This window comes from Varroa destructor, unplaced genomic scaffold, assembly GCF_002443255.2.
Source record: "Varroa destructor unplaced genomic scaffold, Vdes_3.0 BEIS01000002.1, whole genome shotgun sequence".
NCBI classification, from domain to species: Eukaryota; Metazoa; Arthropoda; class Arachnida; order Mesostigmata; family Varroidae; genus Varroa; species Varroa destructor.
Window position 1 is genome coordinate 1,423,741 of NW_019211455.1, and position 22,099 is coordinate 1,445,839.

General features: G+C 40.3%; 1 protein-coding gene and 2 long non-coding RNA genes across 17 annotated transcripts in view; 1 reads left to right on the top strand and 2 right to left on the bottom strand.

The window, feature by feature from the left end:
- Positions 1-1,031: 1,031 nt before the first annotated feature.
- LOC111244120 (uncharacterized) lies at positions 1,032-6,220 on the bottom strand. The gene is made up of 2 exons (XM_086981534.1): positions 6,039-6,220; positions 1,032-2,996 (listed from the first exon to the last, which is right to left on the bottom strand). The coding sequence occupies exons 1-2, from the start codon at positions 6,218-6,220 to the stop codon at positions 2,777-2,779; spliced, it is 402 nt and encodes a 133-aa protein (XP_086837660.1). The 3' UTR covers positions 1,032-2,776.
- On the top strand, positions 3,538-14,015 carry LOC147757231 (uncharacterized). Of its 4 annotated transcripts, none has more exons than XR_015322189.1 (3): positions 3,538-3,795; positions 4,294-9,519; positions 11,871-14,015. It is a non-coding gene; the product is annotated as an uncharacterized LOC147757231 (long non-coding RNA). The 4 variants fall into 4 exon arrangements; XR_015322191.1 differs by lacking the exon at positions 3,538-3,795 and having other exon boundaries at positions 8,163-9,519; positions 11,871-11,897; positions 12,952-14,015; XR_015322190.1 differs by lacking the exon at positions 3,538-3,795 and having other exon boundaries at positions 8,165-9,519; positions 11,871-12,025; positions 12,952-14,015.
- LOC111244121 (uncharacterized) overlaps positions 11,184-22,099 on the bottom strand; it is a 63,805-nt gene continuing 52,889 nt past the window's right edge. For 10 of the 12 annotated variants that reach the window (XR_015322187.1, XR_002670748.2, XR_002670752.2 and 7 more), the window contains 2 exons: positions 20,454-21,039; positions 11,184-11,316 (listed from right to left, as the gene is read on the bottom strand). This is a non-coding gene — a long non-coding RNA (uncharacterized LOC111244121). Of the gene's footprint in view, positions 11,317-17,446; positions 21,040-22,099 lie in introns of those variants that run through there. The other 2 variants (XR_015322179.1, XR_015322177.1) reach the window with 2 other exon arrangements.

The window sequence follows — 22,099 nt, forward strand, 5'->3', positions numbered from 1 at the left end:
AGTATCTTTATGACGAGTAGAAGGAACAGCGTCAGTTCTACCCACGTCCGTTAGGGCTTCCGCGAGCGCTTACCTTCTGACGAATGCTGGATGTTTGGCAAAGCTATTATCTTCGTGTTTATCGCAGTAAGTCGAAGATAACAAGCTGGTTGGAATGAAATCCGTTCAACAAATGGTCTACCGCATCTGTCTCGCGCTAAATGAAAACGAAAAGTAGCCTTTGATGGGTCACTAAAGACGACGGTTTAATTAAGCCTTTCGTTGTTCACATTTGCTTTACAGGAATATCACGATTTGATTACAAACCTAAAAAGTCGATTCCGATATAACGTATTAACCTTGTTAATGCCTTTTGTTAAGAGTGTACATTTTTATCCTACTTTTTTGCCGTTCTATTGCTACGACAAAGCTTATTTTCCGCTATGTAATCGATGTTTGAGCATGCAGCACGCAATTTATTCGACGCGGTGGCCTTTACCCAGTCCCTTGAATAGGCTATGCCTCCATTTTCCTCTCTTAACGACAAACAGCAACGTGTAAAATTTGCCTAATTTCAATCGCAAGCACAGCAGACGATAATTGCAAAGTCGCTATTATGTTTTCTGCTCCCCGTAAACAAAACATATACACATAACAAGTGACATAAAATTAAACTATTACTATCGATAAGAACACTATATTTGTCGTATGTGCCACAGCTAGTGACAGGTAAAAATACTAAGTGTTAAAGGTTGTTCTAAACTCATGGATTGAGCTGTAACGCCCTTCGTATATATGACAAAAAATAAGCAGAAATTACAAAGTTTGAACATTACGACCTCCGTTTACCTTTACCCAGTCCTGAAGCCGAATTCAATCTACTTTTCACGACAAATCCTCCTATACCAAGAAGCATTGTTAATAAATAAAATCTTACTGTGATCATACATTCCTATGCATAATCGCACGCGCACACACACACGCAACTAAAAATTGACATTCTGTCAGCGTCCTTAGGACGCATCAATAACTAATAGACAAACTATCATCAATTATATCTTCTATGTTCTTTCTTTATTGAACAATAATAGACATTCTCAGCTAAACAACTTTAACTGTGTAATATCAATGTGGAGTATATATATTTCCCACAACAGGTTAGCAGGCATCGACCGTTATAATACAGAAGTAACATGTTTCTTTGGATTTCGTCAACAATACTGCAAGATAATGATAAGCATATTTATATATAATAAGGCACTAGGTGCATTCTGCCTGATTAGGCCAGCTTTTCTATGGAAAAGTTGTTTGTCACCAAGGCCATCATTTCGCAGTTAATCTAACAGCAATCCAACAATGACTGAGTTCTCCCTTACCCTACAATTTCATTAGAAAAGACCAGTAATCTTTATACAATATCTATGCACTGCAACTGCACAGATGTAAGCACCAACTCATAATTGTGTCTCCATTTCTATATGTTGGGTAAAAGGTAATGCCTTTACTAAAAATGAGTCAACAACGTTTGACAGTGGTGCATACATTAGACAAAGGACAATTTTTATACAGGATGAGGCACATAACTTTAGATTTACAATAATTTAAAGATGCAGCACATCTTTATTGCTATAACTTGCGTACCTCATGCCAAGTTAGCAAATATGAAATAAAGGCTCTTCAACAATTCAGAGACTTTTGCCCCACCCTGTATATTGCTAGATTCATATACGTGGCGCCTAGGCTAAGCTATCTTCGTTCGCTTCTTGTACATAGACACCATGCCGCTCTAAGAGGCACTTTCTTTTTTTTAAGTGTATGAACAGTGCAAATGCGTGCACAGTGGCTACACTGCCTAAGCCTTGCTCCAAGACGTAAGCTCGGTATTTTAGCCTGTAACGAAACTCCACATACCCGCCATATCGGAGCGTTCACCTACGCCTTGGTTTTCGCTCGCCTTAGCCGGTTTCTTTCGATTTTATTGTACTAGGAAACAACAGACCGTGCTAAGAATGGCAAACGCACACTTTCTGTAGTGAATACACTAGGCATGTGTCAAGCTTGGAAAAATATTACGATTTTTTGACTCGTATACCTTGCCAGATTTAAAATAATAATAACGCAATAGGCGCTGACTTTTTGCGTCGATTACTGAATGAAGGTTGCTCCAGATGCCCTTAATTATGATAAGCTTCGTGGATTTGCGTGAAAAGCTTCGGAAAATAATTCTGCTTTGACTGCAATTGATCTGCTTTGCAGTTGGTCATAACGATTTTACTCAAAACTTCTATCAAAGGAAAAATTAATATTTTTTAGGAATTTCATCATCAGATGGAGCTTTCTTTACACTCGCTTGTTTTTATTTTTTCTCATTTGGGCCGAAGCTCTCCCTTTGCCTGTTTATCCAAACGCCTTTTCTTATTCGGAAAGAAAGCAACAGTGTCTAGAGAAAGCGTTAACATGTTAACAGGTTGATCGTTCAGCTCTCTCACAACCCGATTTCGTCTTCCGTTAGAGATCAACCCAGCAATTTCTAAGCCCAAAGGCCACCACGTCCCCTTAAAGATTGTTTAGAAGCCAGTTGATGCCGGAAGATGACTAAGTGGTCTCAACGCACCCTCCATGCCTACGTACGTATAGTTTACAATAACAGCTTATTCAATCGTTGTCATAATTTTTTTAACGGCCATTAATGTGACGCCACCACTGCCCTATGCAGATCTTATGCTTAACAGCTATTCCACGCCACGTTAGGCGCTTCTATCGTTTTTCTCGCATCTGTTACCACGAAAAATGCATTCTAGGCGGTCGCAGCCACCTCTGCTACCTCTGAACCACTGGCAGTTATGAGATCCTTCATCTCTTTCATTAGTTCTGATTGTATTCTAATGATTTCGAGGAGGCGCGGGACGGCCTCTTTCTTCAACTGCGAAGGTATGAGCGTTTTGGAAGATGCCAAATCCTCAGATTTTTCTCCTGATGGCTCGCCGTGTCCGAGGTTAGCAATTATGTCTTTGTACCTAAAAAAAATGGTAAAAATTATTGAGATTCATCGATTAATTAAATCCCAGCTAAGATAAATATGGGTTGGCAGGTGGCGTGGTTATTTGGGACACCTATTATTTGGCCAGTCCCGAATGCAGAAGAAAATCTACTACGGGTGGCCAGTTTCTCACACTTTAACAACGAAGCTATCAAAAGCAAAAAATCATTTGTTTTTTTTTTAATATTCATTATTAATATTTCTACACAAGAATACGAATAAAACCCAATGAAAATCTAGTCCGTATGCAAACAGCCTTAATACTGCGTGTACTATTCATTTTCTTTTGTTCCTTTATAGCATATATGACAAATTTTATGGTTTCTTGGAAAAATTTTTACGAGTAAACACGTTAGCGAAAGCTGAAAATCTCCAAAGAAAACTTAATGACCGTACTTCGTTAGATTCCTTAGGTACCCCAGTATGCATACATAAATCTGTAGAAAACCTGTTCGTGTTCGTACCAGTGTTCGAAAAATATTGAAACTAAGAAGCATACATGCGTTTGTATGTTTGAATAGAGTTATTCTATTTTATAATAGAATAACGACGACAAGGTGCTATCATTGGCTAGAGCAAGTTACGCCACAAAATCTAGTATGCACAGTTTAGATTCAATGCCAGCAATCCATTGATACATCTTTTTAGGATGGTACAGCCTCGAACTGAACCTGTTGAAATGGAACTACTTGGTCCTAACTGGGATGATTGTACCGCATCATCATCATCATCATCATCATCATCGTGTATCAGTCGTATTTGGCGATTCTCTGAAGGTAAGCTTGAAAGGCAGTATTTTCGGCATGGTTTCATTCTAAACAGTATATAATAGTCATGTGTATCGAGAATGATTAAGTGCGGTCTTTGAAACCACAAATAATAACATTGCGTCGAACCCTTTAAGCACAAATTGGATAGCAAGGGTGACATCAATAGACTTGTTCCGTAGGAGGAAACACGTTGCGTAGAGTTTTGTCATCAAGAACGCTACGTTCTAATGTGACGTGTAACCCATAGAGTAACGATAAATGCTTTCGATAATCTGGAAGTAAGATAGAGCTATTTAATCCAGTGTCAGAACGCAGAGATCAATACGCCATTTTCGCTTTGTGTCACTACAGCATTGTACGTGAAACTTCGCGACTAAATTGTTCGTTTACCGTTTTTAGAAAGGATTGTTTTCCATAAAGCGCATAGATCGATCATGAATAGCCATCATTGATAGTACTAAATCGCTCTTAATGGTAGTTGTCTTCGCGTGGCGTTCTTTTCAGTCAATAATAATTGCTTGCTTACTAATCACCAAATGCCGGATCACCAAATGGAACTCTTCATTATGACCTCGCTAGGATAGTGATAATTATTTTGCCTAGATGTCAGCGAGTAGACCAGTGATGGATCAGGTTGAAAATGTAATGCTAGTGCTTTGTAACATCATGGTGAGACGTTGTTTTCGTGTTTTATAATTGTACTGTACTGCGTTACGTTTTACTTTAGCTTAATTGCAAGAACTGCATTAGCAGAATGATCCGGTGAAACTATTACCTTAGCCAGAAAGTATCTTATCTAGGTTCAGACTCCCCAGGTACTTCGAACAATATAAAAAATACTTGAAAATTTAGATTTTATTACAGGGAAGGTATATTCGCCGACTATGGAGGAAATTAAGCACTCACGATACGTACCTCAAAGACTATCGTTCAAATACAGAAATTGCAGGCTCGTCGAAAAGACAGTCAATGTTTTGAGAACGTTCTCGATTTTAGCACCTTCATGATATAGTATATCGACCCGTACGACTGCATTCTAAAACCCTACGGTACAATATCAATTTACAATCTATCCATAGGTATATATACAATAAAAGAGGACAATACCTTCGAAAGATGATAAATTACCGTTAATAACAAATGTGTCAAGGTGGTATTGTGCTACACGCGTATAAGAAAACTTTTTACCTGAATTGCATTTTGATTACGTTTGAAAGGGGTGAAATCGACTAGTACTCGGTAAGCGCTTTCGCAAAGTAGTTTCTTCTTTTACCACTTGCTTTTCAGTTTTGTTTCTCCAAAAATTTCGCCAATTGGGAATAATTATTGCCTTTTTGTGCACTAGTCACGTACGTGTACTTGATTACTACTATGAACTAGTAATAATGCCATGAGGCTGAGTAACGTGGATCTGCTGCGAAGACCATGTTTTGCTATGGTCGATTTTAGTCTATTTACATACTGCTCTGCACCAATTTCAAAATCTCATGGAATGTTTGTCCGATTGTGGTTTACAGCTGTCATATCTTTCTTATTTTTTTTTCCTCACTGAAACATCTCTTTATCGTATTATATATTGATGCTTTGGGTTGCCGTTTAATTAGGCACTAGTATTCGATAACTAAAGCATTAGCTTGACTCACCTGTAATATGGCGAAACTTCTTGTACGGATATATCGAAAAAAGCAGAACGCACACATTTGTTCAGTTTAACATAATGATTGGTACAAAAAATACGTTACCGTATACAATATATACTATCGGGCGAACTATATTGTACCGAAAGGCGAGACCAAACTATGGATTTCATGAAAATAAAAAATAAATTAGAACACCACTCAAATGCATAGCCACCTTTCAGATATTTCGATCTGAGCTAATGCATATTCGCGTACCAAACAATACTCGACTTTTAACCGAATACGAAACACGATCTAGACTCTAACTTACCTCTCATTTTGAATTCTATAGGTCACGTTTTACGGCTCAGGCCGTTAAAGCTTTCGCATCCACATGGTACATGAAGTGACCTAGCCGCAAAAGGATCACTTAAGTATCATAGATGTCTTTTGAATAGTTCGTGTTACAAGCAGCCGTGTGCAGATGAGCCAAAGGCTACGAATTTTCCTTAACCAACATTACAACAAATCACTTAGTGTTATACATAGGAAATTCTGCTACCAACATTGAGCTGGTTGACATTACGTCGCATATAATTAAAAAAAAAATGAAACCATAGGATTACGTACTTTTTGAGTTCTTTGATCGTCTCCTCTAATTCCGCTTTCAAATTTCCTTTATCCTCGTTCGCCCATTCAACTGTATCCTCTAAATGGTTAAGCTTTTCCTCAAGCTCGAACTCTCTCAGCTGCATCGATTCCTTCATTTCTTCCATCTCTTTACGGAGACGTTCACAATTTGAGCACGTCATCACGAACTAACTTGTACTCAACTTAAGGTTTGTAATTTAAAGTCAGAAACCTAAATCTCACTTCTGGCTCCGATACACCCGTGGCGGCAGAGCATTCACTTGCCAATAGAATTTAGAAATGCCACACACTACAATAAGTACCGGGACCGTAATTAAACCACATGAATCGGGTTTAATTCTATTTATTACTTTTCTTGCAAATTTACTTATAATTGCGACGCTTGCTGATCGACTCGCGTTGACTCGCTGCCTGATACCGTTCAGTAAGCATCACTGACAAATTGATCAGATCCCTGAAACGAATAGAAGTATACGCAACATCTTAAAACAGACTCTAGTATCAAAACAATTTCGTATTGTCTCGGGTCGGTAGAACACTTAATCGTTGACTTGACCATTATTGAAAGCGACAACCAACGAGGTTACAAGTGTCAGTTGCATCCGTTTGCATACGGATCAGAGAGTAATAATAGCTGATTGAAACTTAATTGATGATATTCGAAAAATTCACGCGATAACGGAGCTCTTTTGTCGGCGAAGTTGGACTGCTACAAACTTGAAATTGTCGCGAATGCTTGCTTAACTATTCTACGGCATAGTAAGAGATTAGCGGTAACTACCTGCGCTACTGACCCCGAGGAGGAAATAGTCCGGTAGAAAAGGAAGAATAGATAGAGTAAAGAACTAAAGGAACGCCTTTTCTGGTCCTTTCCTTTAGATAATATTCGTTTCGTTTTTTCGTCTAACTAGCACGAGGTATATACTATAGATAAAGTAGGAATAACGTCAAGCGGAAATGTCGTACCACTTTATCTGCAACATAAAAGGATCATCTCCGAACGCTCCGTACACACTCGTAATTTTTCCTTCATTGCTGTTTTTCGAATAAATCTTTTACGGTCACAGCCTACCTCGTAAATGACCGGTGAAACACCGTGAAACTTCTAATTGCAGAGTCAGTGAGCTACACTTACCGATATCTAGGGCCGAAAACAACTGCAGTACCACAAATTTATCGATAGCGATTTCGGGCATATAGACAAAAAAACAAGCACCATCAACTGCCAGAGCGCCAATCAGCGATCGAGTAGCACCGCCCACCTGGCCATCCCACTGCTGTGCTTTTAGTTTCGCGGCGTCCGCGTTCTGGTCGTAGCCGCCCTGCGCTGCTGCGGCTGTTGTTGACGCAGTCGTCTTGCTTCGACCTGGCCTATTTTCTCTCTCGCACACCGTCTGTGTGCGCCCAGGCGGGCTAATTCAAAAAGTGTTGTACTAAGCACTGAACCAACTCCTAATGCTGGCGGCTACGATCGAATCAAACCTCACTTCCCATACGAAGCTCCCACTCTGTCCGGTGTTATAATGCGAGTGCAGTTCGGTCGATCCGTGGAGCTCCCTGGACCCAGTAGGCTCTGCGGCGGCAAAGTTTGAGGCACCCCACAGAAGGAGAAGGGTTGGTGAAGGGGGCTAGCCACAACAGGCCTGCGGAAAAGACATGCTTGCGCGCGTTCATTCGAACGTATTTTTGCCGCAAGTCGGTGAAGCATTCCACAGGGTTTGTCCGCAGAATATTCTGCCTGTTTCGTTTGCCATTCACCTCCTTTTTCGCCAGATCACTATCCTTTTCCTCAAACTCGACTCGAAACAGGCCATTCGACACGGATTAGGCCAATAATCCTGTAATCTTGTCTTCCGGTCTATCGGACCAGAGGAGCCAAGCCTGTCATGAGAGTTGCTAAAGAAAGGGTAAGACATATCAGTCCATAGGCTGGACAGGCTGCATAGGCTCTCGGCGGACCAACGCGTTTGTGGAGCGCGAGGACAGTCACAACATCGCGCGCCGCTTAGCAGTGAGCGGACAGGGATTGGGACCTAAGAGCATGCTACTCCTGCTGGTGCTTGTTCTCGCGGCGACGACGACGACAACAGTGCGGCCACTGCCACCGCCGTCGAGCGGCGCTAGTGGCTGCGATGAAGGAGGCGCTCTGGCGAGGAGAGTAAGCGGCTGCTACGACTGTTCCAGCTGCAATAGGTGGAGGAAACCCAGGCCGTCGTCAGACAGATAGAAACCGTAGGCCCGGCCGACACCAACGACGGCCCACGAAGCCACAGAGAAGTAGGCCCTGTGTTATGCGGGAGCTGCTAGTGAGTTTAGGAAAAGAAACGAGCTTGTTTAGAAAACTTGCTGTTCGTCGCGTATGATGTACTTCCGCGCACAAGCCTACACAAAACCACATATATTTGGTTACAACTTAGTGAGGCAGAAAGAAAACAACGCAGGAAAAATACGTACATCGTAGGGTTTTAGAGTCTAATCTGGCAACGGAAGTCTGACAGAAAAGGTTCCTGCTTTTTTGTGCTTCGTGGTGGCTGTTGTGGTTTTAAAAAATAAGCGGAAAAAAATAGAACGACACTGGAACTAGACCAAAAACCCGAGAACGGTTATCTCTATTTTTAATCCACTTCTACGATCTTCTGGGTACCACGCCATAATCATACAGAACTAGTTCTGCCCCAAGTATGCGTAAATTCTGAAACGAATGAGGCTTTATTAGTGTGTGCTCATGTGTACGTGTACAGGTATTGTATGGACATCATAAATCGAAAATAGTCTGTGCACATCTTCGAAGTGCGGCAACACCAGTTGAAGTGAGGAGCAGTTCAGGAGATGTCGGTGGCCAGAAGTGCGGGTTTAGATCGTTTGTTAGTGGCTGGCTGGCTGACTGAAGAAGGCAAGTGTCGGTATGAAAATGAAGGCGCTCAACTCAAAACGCCGATCTCGTTGCTAGCTAATGTCGGGCATTTCAGTTTCACAGTGTGAATATGGTAAGCTCGGATCGATTGTAGGAAGAGCCGTTTTCTACACCCGCCGATGCAAAGCCATGTTCGAGTTATAGCCCATTGCCGATTTTGTTTTTACGCTACCGTCTGGTATTCGCTAGCCCGACAAACGCAATAGAAGAAAAGAAGTGATTCGACGGAAAGGCAGCACGCTAAAGGACGGGTTATGGTTTGCTTTTATGAGGAATCGTTTATTCGTCGTTGATGCTGGAAGATTTTCACGGGGCTGAGCTTGCTGCAGTTGTTCCAGCCGTTGTATGGGAAGTGTTTATGTTGTGAAGGAAATCCGAGTCCATCAAAGACTGATTGAGTAAATGATCACAGAGGGAAGTGAGGTCGCATCTCCGAGGTCTCCAAGTGGACGAGTCTTGGTAAACAGGCCACACGCTGGCGACCAGCGTAGCCACTTTGTTGGCTTTCCGACGACTTCGCCGCCTACCGATCGCCTGCCGTTGGAGGTAGGTAACCAGGATCACGCCTACGATACACGATAGATAAGAAACTACTGTAATCAGAACCGCTTTCGATCTCTTTTCGCCACGATCTCAACCCTAGATTCCTTATTAGCTAGAACGCGAAAATGTGTAATACTTGCTGGATTCTCTCGGCATCAGCCCTTTGTACGTCCGTGGAAGCCGCACAATGGTGACTTTAGCTGCGGAAATAATTTACCTGTTAGAGAATATTTAATTAATAATCATTCTTACAGCTCTCCTGTAGAGAAAGGTAGCTTGACTAACGGTTAGTGATTCAGGGAACCATTAGTAACATTGAAAATTGACTCCGATCTCATTGTTTAAAAAATATTGCGAGATTTAAATTGTAATTTAATGTATGATTGACAAACATCGCAAAATGGTTCAGAATTAGGGATCTCATCTAGCCCTGTGGGATAATGAGTTCGCGCGTGGTAAGAGATAACTATTTATTTCTAGATCGAAAAAGCAAAAATAGCTCTAGTGCAACATTTGATTTAACGAATCAGCTTGCGTATCTTACTCAGGGAATCCGGCAAATCATCGACTGTCAGACCGTGAGATATTTCTACAGTTGTCTGTGGGTATTAATACTGCTATATCTATATCATTATAGCTATATCGGCAGTTACTCATTGTTATCGTTACTGACTCTAGCTACTCAAAACGACGGTCGTTTATCGGTACGATTGATTGTACGTACGATTGATTGTGTATAAATTTTACTCGTAACTCCCTGATGTTGCCAGGCCAAAACAAGCCTTCGGATTTTCCACGAACAAACACTGACCTTTGCATTCGCTCCCCTAAGCTTTGTTGTGTTTGTGCGACAAGCTCTTTAGTTAGCCATTAAAACCATCTGGAAGACCTTAAATAATGAATACATAAAAGGATCTTGTAGAACGTATGTTTTGCTGCTTCAAGGTAATATACATATATATATATATATATATATATATATGTATATTACCTTCATTCTTCATTCTATGTTCATTATTTAAGGTCTTCCAGATGGTTTTAATGGCTAACTAAAGAGCTTGTCGCACAAACACAACAAAGCTTAGGGGATATATATATAGCATATACCTATATAAAGCAGTACCTATTGCTTGCGATAGAATACCTAAAAGTGTGATCCATTGGAAGTCGCATTATTTACAAATTAGTTGCCAGCATTAATAATTATCGCTATGTAATGCTGATGCAATTAACTCGGTGGAGTGTATTTAATTTTTTTTATTTAATTTAACAGCGTAAGTACATCCGTAGTTTGAATTTTATTCCTTATTAAATAATAAGCTATTTGCGACGTTATAAGTTATATTGCTATAAGTTGAACGCTGAGTTGCTCCGTTTCTTTGTTACAATTGCACATATAGCTAAGTTACCTTGGGTAGGTACTCGAAGTGAACCTTTCCTTGCGTAGGCCTCTACCCATGTACATGTGTTGTAAAAAAAATGGGGAATAATCTTTCTCTCTTCCACTTATACTTTATTTCAATTAAACTACATTAAAATGGACAGAGACATGATGGCTAGTACAAAATCAGGACACTGCGCCAACATTCGGCTCCTCTTGTACAAAACGGCTGCGCTCAGTTACTGCTAAGGGATCATCAGCGCAACGAAGCTGCTCTCCACATTTAAGCTAAAAATGTGGACCAAAAAAAGGCCATTGCAACAGTATTGCAATTTTGCGTCCTGCATTGATGAGCGGAAGTGCCCGCATCAACAGTTCGAGCTCTGGTGTGGCGTCAGATGGTGGGTAGAAGCACTTAACTGAAAATAAATGAGATAGCGTCTCGTATACAAATAGGCTGTTGTGACAATGTTAGTAATACCTCCACCTGTTTTTACCCCATCAAGACGAAAGTACAGAAGAGAAGGGCTTCAACTGTCGTGTTTCTGTTCTGAAGGCACATTGCAACTATTAGCTTTACATAAATAATATGCGTTATGTGGGGTTTATCTTTGGAGCGTTGAAAACAGTAATGGCAAACAATGAGGTGATATAATCGATTGTATGAGGTATGTTGGAACTCCACAATCCTTTTACTTATTGAGATTTACATACAGCCAAAGTCAACGTCTCGAAGACTTTCTCTACCTAAAGGGCAGATAGAAAGAACTATTTTCAGCTAAATACGAAGGCGAAATGAAAATAACAATATTTCGATATATTGTGACGTAATACTTTGCGACCTCTTTTAGGTTCGATTAGGTAACCAGACATGAGTTACCCATCTGGAAAGCAGCGGAACTCAAGCTTAATGTCAACGTATCAAGTACCATATATAATTGTTTTGTTTTTTTGTTTTTTCGATGATGTATAGGTGGTTGTCGCTAGAGAAGCACGGCTGGTGAGGAAAGTTATCTTTGAAGTGTCATGACGTTCGCTTACAACCACGGCCTCTCGTCACGAAAATTAACTAGACCTTAACCTACTCTTGATCAGAACTTATTCTGATTGTTCAACCAGTATAATATGGTATACGATGCCACGTGGGGTGTTACAATACGATAACGGTCCCTTTTTCTTTGTTGTTTGTGATTAGTGTTTGCGGTATCCGACATCGCCACTGTTGTGTCTATCTCACTGTATTTAAGGGAATCACAGTTGTCGTATGACGACAGCTCATTTTTATCTGCTTATCTACAACTCCTTTGCCGACTATTTTCTTTTGGAGACGATTTGCGTCGGGTTTTCTCCAGGTGCAAAGACCCATTTCGAATCTTCGCAAACCAACGTTTAGCAGTGCTCTTCGGAACACAGCACAAATCTCTGAAATTTCTTTGGATGGAGTTTGATTTCGGCAAAACGAAAAGTAGAGCAGGTGTTGAAAACGCAGTTCTCGTTGCATCTGGAACGCCCATATTTCAGGCCCTACCTCGATCAAATTTTGTGTTTTCTTTCTAACTCAAACGAGCTAATAGGGAAGCTTTCGGATAGCATTGAATGCATTGCGCATACGGAGGCGTACAAAAATGAGCGTTAAGATTTACCACTGAACCCATCTTAGTCGTTATATATATATATATATATATATATATATATGTATATATTTTTTTACTTTTTATTGTATTAAATAGTTTCCTAATGCACATTACGGTTGTTAGTTGCCAATAGTACCTTGCGGTCATTTCGTATCGTCAGGTTAGGCTAAATAGGAATAAAAACCTTTTACGTTTTTCCAATGGACATATGAACTATTTTTACAACTAGGTCGTTCACATTCTGTAATGACTGCAATTGTCGCTGCCGAATGTTTCAGGTCCTAACAGGACACTATTCTGCTTAATAAAGGGTGTATTTCTCGAAGGATATTGGAAACAGGGCACTTTTAGACCGTGACGCACCGCAAGGGTCCGCCGCTTCATATGTATATAATAATGTAATGTACAAATGCTTTCTAGGCAAATATTTGAAGTAATCCTGTTCGCGACGTCCGACTTCTCCAACCCTAATATCAGGACTGATGCTGACCTAAGCTATCGTTGCAGCCTTCCTCTTTAGTAATGAACAGATAGGAAACTACTGGAGGGAAAAAGCCCAGATGGTACAGCCGTAGTGCCAGCCATACCCATACATAGAAATCAGCTAAATAAATCGCTATGAACGACATTGGCCAGGGGTCTAGGTTTAAGCACTTCCTACTGGGTTATAGGACAGCAAAATCCGTTTCGAAAGCGCACACTTGACTGGCTACAGAAGTAGCAGCTATATGTGACTACCCCCAAGTGGCGTTGGCGCTCAGTTTTCCTCCACGACATGCTAACCAAGCGTTTAGCATGTTGTTTATTCAACACTTTCTATCAGAGGAAATCTATCATGTAACGAATAATTTGACAGTTCCTCTGGGTATTATAGTTTTTTATATTATATAATACTTTTTATACATGACGTCTAAGTTCAGCGAAGCTAAACTGGTTGATCCAATGAATTGTATCACGTTTCCACTTGGACGTATAAAATATTCACATAGTTCTGAAAAGGATAATTAATGTGTTCTATTACTATAGTATTGGACTAGATGTAGCAGCATGGAGACCAAATCAGTTCTGCTCTACGCTCATCATACGTCAGAGTCGTCATTGCGGTAACCGACATGGGACCTCTTTCGATATTTGCATCCGGCTGATTGTCAAATTAGAGACACTATAAATGTTCGTGCGTGCCAATATATAGAATATGTGGTGCCATTGTACCTGAAAGGGGAAGCAGAGTCAAATCGACTTGTTGCTTACGGCAACGAAATGCAGAACGCAGGACGGAGAAACTGCTATAGCACCGATATTTCATAATGGCACACGGTAGAAATGTTCTGGATTTTCTCTGAGGTACGCTGAAGGATGGTGGCTGTAAAACTGTGATGTGCGTATACGCTACGTGAAGCAACCAGCTGACCTACAATATTACACATGTCTGCGCTTTTGATCCTGATGCCTAATCTAAAATAAATACTTTTTTTTGAGTTTTACGTCCGTTTTTATTGCTTTAGTTAAACGTTAGTTTGGACGGCTCATTTTTTTCCTGCACGAAACGTTAGCAACCTAGACCATATCACGTATCTCCGAATTCAGTAGGCAGACCCACTGTATTTTCACGACAGCCCAAAAGCTAAATTTACTTTAACCGATTATAAACCAGCCGCTGCAGGGAGCTCCTTTCGAGGCATCCCAAAAGTTATCCTTTTTCTATGTTTTTCTGCCGTAACGGTATTCACCCCGTTCCGTGCAGACGTGATAAAGCTCTGTTGCAATACTACACAACTTTAGTGAACGAATAAAGCTACTTACTTTGAAGTAATTTTGTTGCAAGCCCACGTTCATCATAGTCACCGCATGTTTTCTATAGCGGCACAAGATAAATAAACACACCATTTGTCATTGCGGACAATTTCTCGTAAAAGAATCAATCAATCAATTATGGATTGTTTCTAGGCAAGCTGTTAGGCGGTGTAGAAGGTAGCTGTTGAAGCCGATGGAAGACGCTAGTGTTAGATCGGCCGACTGTATCCAGCTGAGGTCTCATAAGATGATTATTCTGATTGTCGGGCATGTTTTCTGCTGATTTCCTTAAGCTGTTGTTAATGGAAGTGGTGATTCGATGTGTTCAGTCATGAAGTTCGAAAAACTATATGTCCGACGTTACGATTCTTGTGCCAGAAGCAGCGCTGTCGAGATCTAAGAATTGTTTATAAAGCGTAAGGCGAATATGCAGTGAGTATGGCCACTTGCCAGCTTAAGTTCGGTCATGTCAAACTTGACGATCTCAAGTTGAACGACAAACCGCGCTCCGGATGCTTATAGTAAGCGAGTGACAACTAACTGTAGGTTACTTTTTGCGCAGCTACGAATATCCCGACGACTGTTGTCAATCGTCTGCATGCATTAGAAAAAGTCGAACGGGAAAATAAGTGGACCCTTATAAATTCAGTGACGATTACAAAAAGATCATTTGAGAATATGCCTTTTGTTGTTTGAGACAAGGTCCTTACCAGCGACGAAATACTGATCTTTTACAACACTGAAGCCAGATAGTTAGACCTTACTAGTTCGACACCACGAAGAATCACTCGTGGCCAAATGCTGCTTTTCCACAAATGGTGAAATGACAAGGAGGCGTTATGCTATAAGCTGACCAATTCTAGGACAGAACTACAGTGGACTTGCGTCAATCAGTGCACCCGCTAGCCACGAAATTGGCAGAAAGGCTCCGAACTGGCAAAGAGCGATGCAAAGGGATCCTGCTGCAAGACAACGTTACATCCCGTAATGTTTTGATAATTCAGTGCGCGCTACCGAATCTTCAACAAAAAAAAACTCTGTCCCACCCGAACGCTTTTGAACGGTCCAGGCATTGCTTCACTCGTTTATCGTTTGTTTCAGTCAATGCCACATAGCCAGGAAAGCAAAAACTTCAGAGCGGAGGCAGACGAGTGGATCGTTTCCAAGGACGAAGCTTTTTAACTTTCTGGGGACACCGACTACTAAAAAGACGGGCGAAAGCCGTAGAAAGGAAAGTACATTGCTTTGATGACGAAGATGTAGTCGTTTGTTCGGAAATTATGATAACTTAATGCCTAAAAACGATAAGAGCTTTTTACACAACGTAATGCTTTGTTTTCCACAAAATCGCGCAGTGCCGTTCCACGGCGCACTGCTTGTGTAATGCCTCAGGACCTTTTAATTCGATGCCAATGTATTTGCTATCACATAGTTCGATCTTCATGGCAAGGCGCTGGCTCACCCACTGTTTTGGGTCGTTCAAACGCCGACGCATGCTCGCTTCGCGTTTCTTGACTTCCGGCTTCGTCATGTGAGGTTAAATATATGCAATTACGCGGCCTGACGGCAGCGACAAGTGCGTAGGAAGGGTCGCCAGTTAATTAAACCGGTGGGCCCCAACTACTGGGTTCGGAGAGGAGACAGACTTGGGGGCCTTTATCGACCTCGTGGTAAATGTGGACACTGTGACGATGTGAGGACGCTCTTAAGCTAGATAGGTCTTGTCACTCAGATGCCACATCCTATAGCACAGTTAACTGCATAGTTTTTCTGTAGCGGCTTCTCAGCCTTGGCCTTTCACTATTTCACCTAAGTGCAAGCAGCAGGGAAATGAAGATGTACATGTTGTGATGAAGAGAACGAAGCGCGCCCATCTGCGCGTTGAACGAGTTTCGTCGGATACTTTTGTTAATGCTGAGGCGGTAGCGAGGTTGATGGTCGTATATCAAATTTACATAATTTCGCTAGCTCGAATCTGGATATACACACAATATACTCACTCGTAGATAATTCTTTTCGGAGATCTTCCTCGTAAGCAAGCATTTCCATAGTAAGGAGGAGATGAGACAATACCGGAAATACGTACATTTTGAAAATGCATGGCTGTATAGCTTATATTTTACGATTTCCATAGTAGTGAGGTCCAAGGGCTGGAGGCAAAATCAATATATATAGACAATGGGTGATTTTTGTTGACGACGTGTGCCCCTATTGGGGTGCAATCTTTTCATTAGGGACGTTTTAAAATGCGACGGGCGTTACACGTACTGATGTCATGATGTGATCATTTAATTCCCTTAATGGCTTAAGTCTTCAGAACATTTTCTTAGTTCTTGTTTGTCTTATCTTAGTCGATGTCTTTGGCTAAAACGTCATCTAGGAAAATTCTGCATAGTTCCATTTATTTGAAATTTACTTTTTACGTGATTGATTAATTGTGATACGCTTAGGTAGATGTGCTTGAAACTTTCTGCTATGCTACATTCTTACACTTTCAATAGTATTTTAAAATAAATTATTATTTTCTTTCACAAATTAATCTTGGTCTACTCGTGATATCTAATTGATTACGCCCTGAATAGAAACAGTAATCAGAATGTTACCCGTTAAACAGTGTATATATTTTTCTGTATATATATATATATATATATATGTATGTATATATGTATGTATGTATGTATATATGTATATATATAATGTATATATATATATATAATGTATGTATATATATATATGTATTTGTTTTCTTTTGCTTCGCGGATTAACTGACTGGTGCCATAGACTTGAAATGCAATAGAGCTAGCCGAATAACGTCTACTTCTATATAAAATAGCCTGGATGTATTTTACCTTCGAGCCTCGAACTTTCAACTTGACACAGAAGCATCTCATAGATATCACTATTCGTTAGCGACGGCCTGATTCGAGCTTTAATTTGGCTCATGGCCTAATCCCTACTGTTGGGACTGGTGTCAATAAATGCACCGCTGATGTCATCAACTCGATAATCTAATAAAACGAGGAATAATTTCTATCCCGGGAAAAAGGTGTTAGTTTTGAGTATATTATTAACAGAAACATGTCGCAGGGTTCTAATATTAAGATTGTTCTTACGTGAAACAATATCTTTATTATTTGTTGAATTTTTAGTCACTGATTTATCTGCGCGGTACTTTTAAACGTTAGTTTATATAGGTAACAGAACATTATAGGCGTGTGGATCACCATCTCATCAGATTTGCCACGGACAGTTTGTTACCGGCCTTTAATTAAAACTTTTATTCAACTCTATCCATCTATTTATCTAACTAATTGATTGATTTGTTATATAATAGGATCTACCACAGTCCTTGTGTTGCGAATATATGCCTATTTACGTTATTATTTGTCATAGGTTACCTGTCAGCCAGGTCTTTGGAGCTTTCGTGTTTTTACAGGTTGCTTATGCCTCCGGTTACTTTACAGGTTGCCCACTATTCTTAGCACACTATTAGATCAGAGATCTATGTAGCATAGTTATTGCAACAAGTGCCTGGTCAGTTTCTTGGGTTCTGCTTGAGCGTTCCGGAAGGTCCACGAATGGCCAAAAACAGACTATCTTCACGTTACAAGTATTTACGTGTCAATGCACTTAGGGGGGTTCAGACGATTGGCCTTATAGCTAGACAAGCCCGTGCAGCTTTATTATCGGATTCTGATCTTACGATCTGTTCGTCATTTATTGACAAGTCATTTTGACAGAAGTTTAACGATGTGCACTTACAACAATGTTTACCGGATGTTGTTTACGTAATTCTTTTCTTAGTCTTTTCAATTTCGTTGAGTTTTTTCTCTCAGTTAATGAAGGGGTTGTCATGATGTTAATAAAAATCAGATCTCTCTCTCCTCGCTAAAAATTGTTGCTGTCGTTTTCAGCTTATGCATATAATGATTGTACACCACAGTTCCACCATTCGTGCAGGCTCATGGACATCTTAACGTAAGAGTTAATAATAATATCGAAAATTAAGGATAACAGAAAAGTTCAGAGGAGCCACATAGCCGGATAGCGGACTATGTCGTTCACGGTATCTATGAATCGCGAAGGACCCACAAAATAGGCAGCGAAGATAATGCAGGCCGAAACAGGTTAATCTAGTGACACTGAGTTTATTTCCAGGATAAGTGTTTCCATATTAATTCGATCCGTTTACTGCACCGAGCCTGAGCCACTCACCAATATTTTATACATCATCTATCTTGTTTTGGTGCCTTTGGAACAGATTCTAACGGAAAGGCCGTTTTAGCAAGATATTTACCTCGATTTAAGAAGTATTAGATTAAATGTGTCTTATCTGTGAAAGTCGAGCTTATGAAGCTCACACTTCGATGGTGTCGAAGCACAAAGAAGATAAAGAGCTAGTCTTTCATTTCACCGAACGGCGATATCGAGTGAAATAATTCAGATTTAATGATTTGGCGAGAGCTTCCTCGAAGCCGAGAAAGAACTGACGCAACCGGCGGAGTCTTATTTGTTGAACAGATGTGACATATATACTAAGATCCTATCATCTGGCTACCTTGCGTACCTTCGGTATAATGTTCACATGAGGCTGTCCTACTGCTGTGTACTACATACTTAACCACATAATTTTTGGAAAATATATTCCTCTTATATGTAGATTAAATATAATCAATCTGTTAATTTCAGATATGTTTTCCATCAGTTCTGTTTTTGCAGCGTGTGACTAGCAAATGTTCACAGATATCTACATACCATTTTTATAAAATAGAGACACTCGGTTTCCTTCATAAACCAACAAAGTTCGTTGTGAATGGCTAAAGTGACTGCTGAAAGGTAGGATGTAAATATAGAATATAAATAATGTAAATAATATCAGACCCTCTAGCTGATCGCATCGCACACGCCCCTTAGAATGTATTTCCGAAGAAAAGTATTTCCCGGTAAGGGAAATACCCTTGCTGGGCTCGCGGTTTTCACGCTTGCCCCTTGGCATGGCTGAGTGCGGGTGGTCAATTACAGCGAGTAGAGTAGAAACAACAGATACAAATACGCAACCCCTGATGAAGAACAAAAAATAGCCAATGCTTTTACTTGATTCTGTGACAACCTGAGGCGTTCCTGCCGAGCAGCTGCTGGCAGTCACGACCGAATCAGCGCATGGCTTGTTTAGAGCTTGCATGTAGCCAAGGTATCGTCATGCAAGACGGAGCCCGGGCGACGATGCACCATAGGAATGTATCAGGCTGCCAGTTTCAAAGTACCCAGAAACATTGCCTCTGTTGCTGTCGACAGATGTTAATGTGGTGTTGTATAAGACGACTGTTTTCGTTTGTTGTCGCGTGCTTACTATGTTATCCTTCTTTTTACGAACGCCCAGTGTATTTAAATAAAGAAAAACACCGTTTGGCATTTGCGCAGATTTCCGAATCTTTTTAGTACACATTTCCACAACAGGTGTGTAACTTACGTAGACATCCGACAAGCTTTTAAGGAAAATTTTTATTTTTTCACCATTTACACTTATGTCTCGATAACAGTACAGGAGGTTCTTTATTAACAGCTTTTTTTTTTATTTCTATATATTTTTAAATAATAGTAAAAAATTAAATAAGATTTATCCATTTTTCCAATGAATCATGGCGAGTCCTCTTGTGGCCGGCGAGGCAGGCCTTGAACATGCCTCAATTACCACCTACATAGGCCTCTTAGGTTCAATCGCTTGTAACAAATCTACATTGGCCGGATTTGTCGCAACAAGTGCACGACCCTGGGCTGAAATAGAGGCGTATTTTACGGCTCATGATCAAACCCACCAAGAGTCGTTCAAACAAACAAAATCGATGGCCGTTCATAAACGACAATTGGTTTGTCTCGTTTTACTCTTTTATACATTGGCGTTTACGGTTACCACGTTGTCTATGTGGGCACTGTGATAGTGATCTGTGCAAGAGAAATGGGTGCGTATTATGCTGCACAAAACAGACAAATTAAGAATCTATAAGAAGCCACAAGAAACAGCGCAGTGGGTTCGATGTAATTCTCCATTTATATGATCCTAGCTCAGCTCGAGCACACAATTTCTAGACGACCATGCTAACTATTACAATGAGCACTTTTCTATTCACCTGTCGCTGCCTCCATTGTCGTAAGTTCTAGCACGTATGGTCACAGAGTAAATATCACTAGGAAAAACACCGCTGTATACTAAAAACACTGTATACTAATACACTGCGATGAAACACATCGTACCTGGTGCTCCACCGACAATCGGAGTTCTGCTGTAAAGCGCCGACTTTCGCACACCAGACGGTCGCTTTCTTCCCCGTTCTCCGTTACGGTTGCGTGTCCTTCGTAATGTTCTTGTTATCGATGTTGGTTTGGCGGTCTTCGGTGGAACAAACGATTGAACGCCGCCGGCTGCGGTTCTCTCTTCGCTTACGTCGCAGCTTGGTGAGAGACGAACACAAGGCAAAATTACGTCAATCTACCGTAGACACATGGCTCGGGTCAGAAGCTCGACAACGTTCTTTTGTAGTTATTGAGGTCAATCATCAGACCAGTCATACTCAGTGTTCTGTCCTGCAAGAACACAACTCCTTGATTTGCTATAGCGCATTTTATTATTTGCACTTGACGACGGTTGTATGCGGCTGTTGTTGTGTTAATGGCTCCTTGTGATTTGTTTTTCGTTCCAAAAACCGAAAGCTGAAACTGATATAGTCAATAGTTTATGTATATATGCTAGAAAAGTCAAGTTAATTTTTTCAAAGAAAATAGATTATTTTAGATGATTATACGAAACGATGTTGCATAATCCTTCCAATTATATATATATATATATATATATATATATATATATATATATAATTGGAAGGATTATGCAACAGTTCAGGATGTCGTCAAATGACGATATTTAATTTGCTGTATGTATGTACGTACGTAAGCAGCGCTGAATGACTGAAAGGCTCTTTTCTGTAATAATATTTTTAACAATAATTATTTTTATTGCAAAGGCAATGGGGAATGATTACCTATTCTTTTTGCGAGAAATTACCAGTATAATCCGCTATTTTTTATTTTTTGTTATATTTCATCCAGTCGAAATCTAAACTCTTCCTATAGATTTTCTACCCTAGACTCATCTCGAACCATTTATTATGTCACTGCCCATACAGTCAATCAAAGTGACAGCAAAAGTCTGTGGCGAAAATTCGGTGGTGCTACCTTATTTTTACTAATTACGTTCAACAGATACGTATGCGAAGATCGGTAAAGCCAATATTAGACACCACTTTTACGACGATGCTCTATTGATCAAATACCCCCAACGCATATGAGTGTGTTCGTTGATTGATTGCTTGGATTGTAAACCTATTTGGCAACGTTTGAACCGAATATCATATATATATATATATATATATATATATATATATATAAAGTAAGTGGTAAATAGATAGGTTTCTTACTTACAATAATGAAATACAACTTCGAAAGTATCATCGTTTAATGCTTATTGTGCGAATGTATATTGCGAACACCGGTAAAAATTATTATCTATTAATATTCTAATTATAATTAGGCAAATGGACATCAAACATAAACACTATCAAGCTTAATGATACTCGTTGTAGCTACTGCCAATAAGCTGTAACGGGTTCTGTAACGGTAACTGAAGAGATATACTTTACGGCATCATACGTAATAATTACGTGTCACAAGTTCGCTATACTACAGGCACTATGTCGTCAGCATTGGCCGTTACGAGCCACTA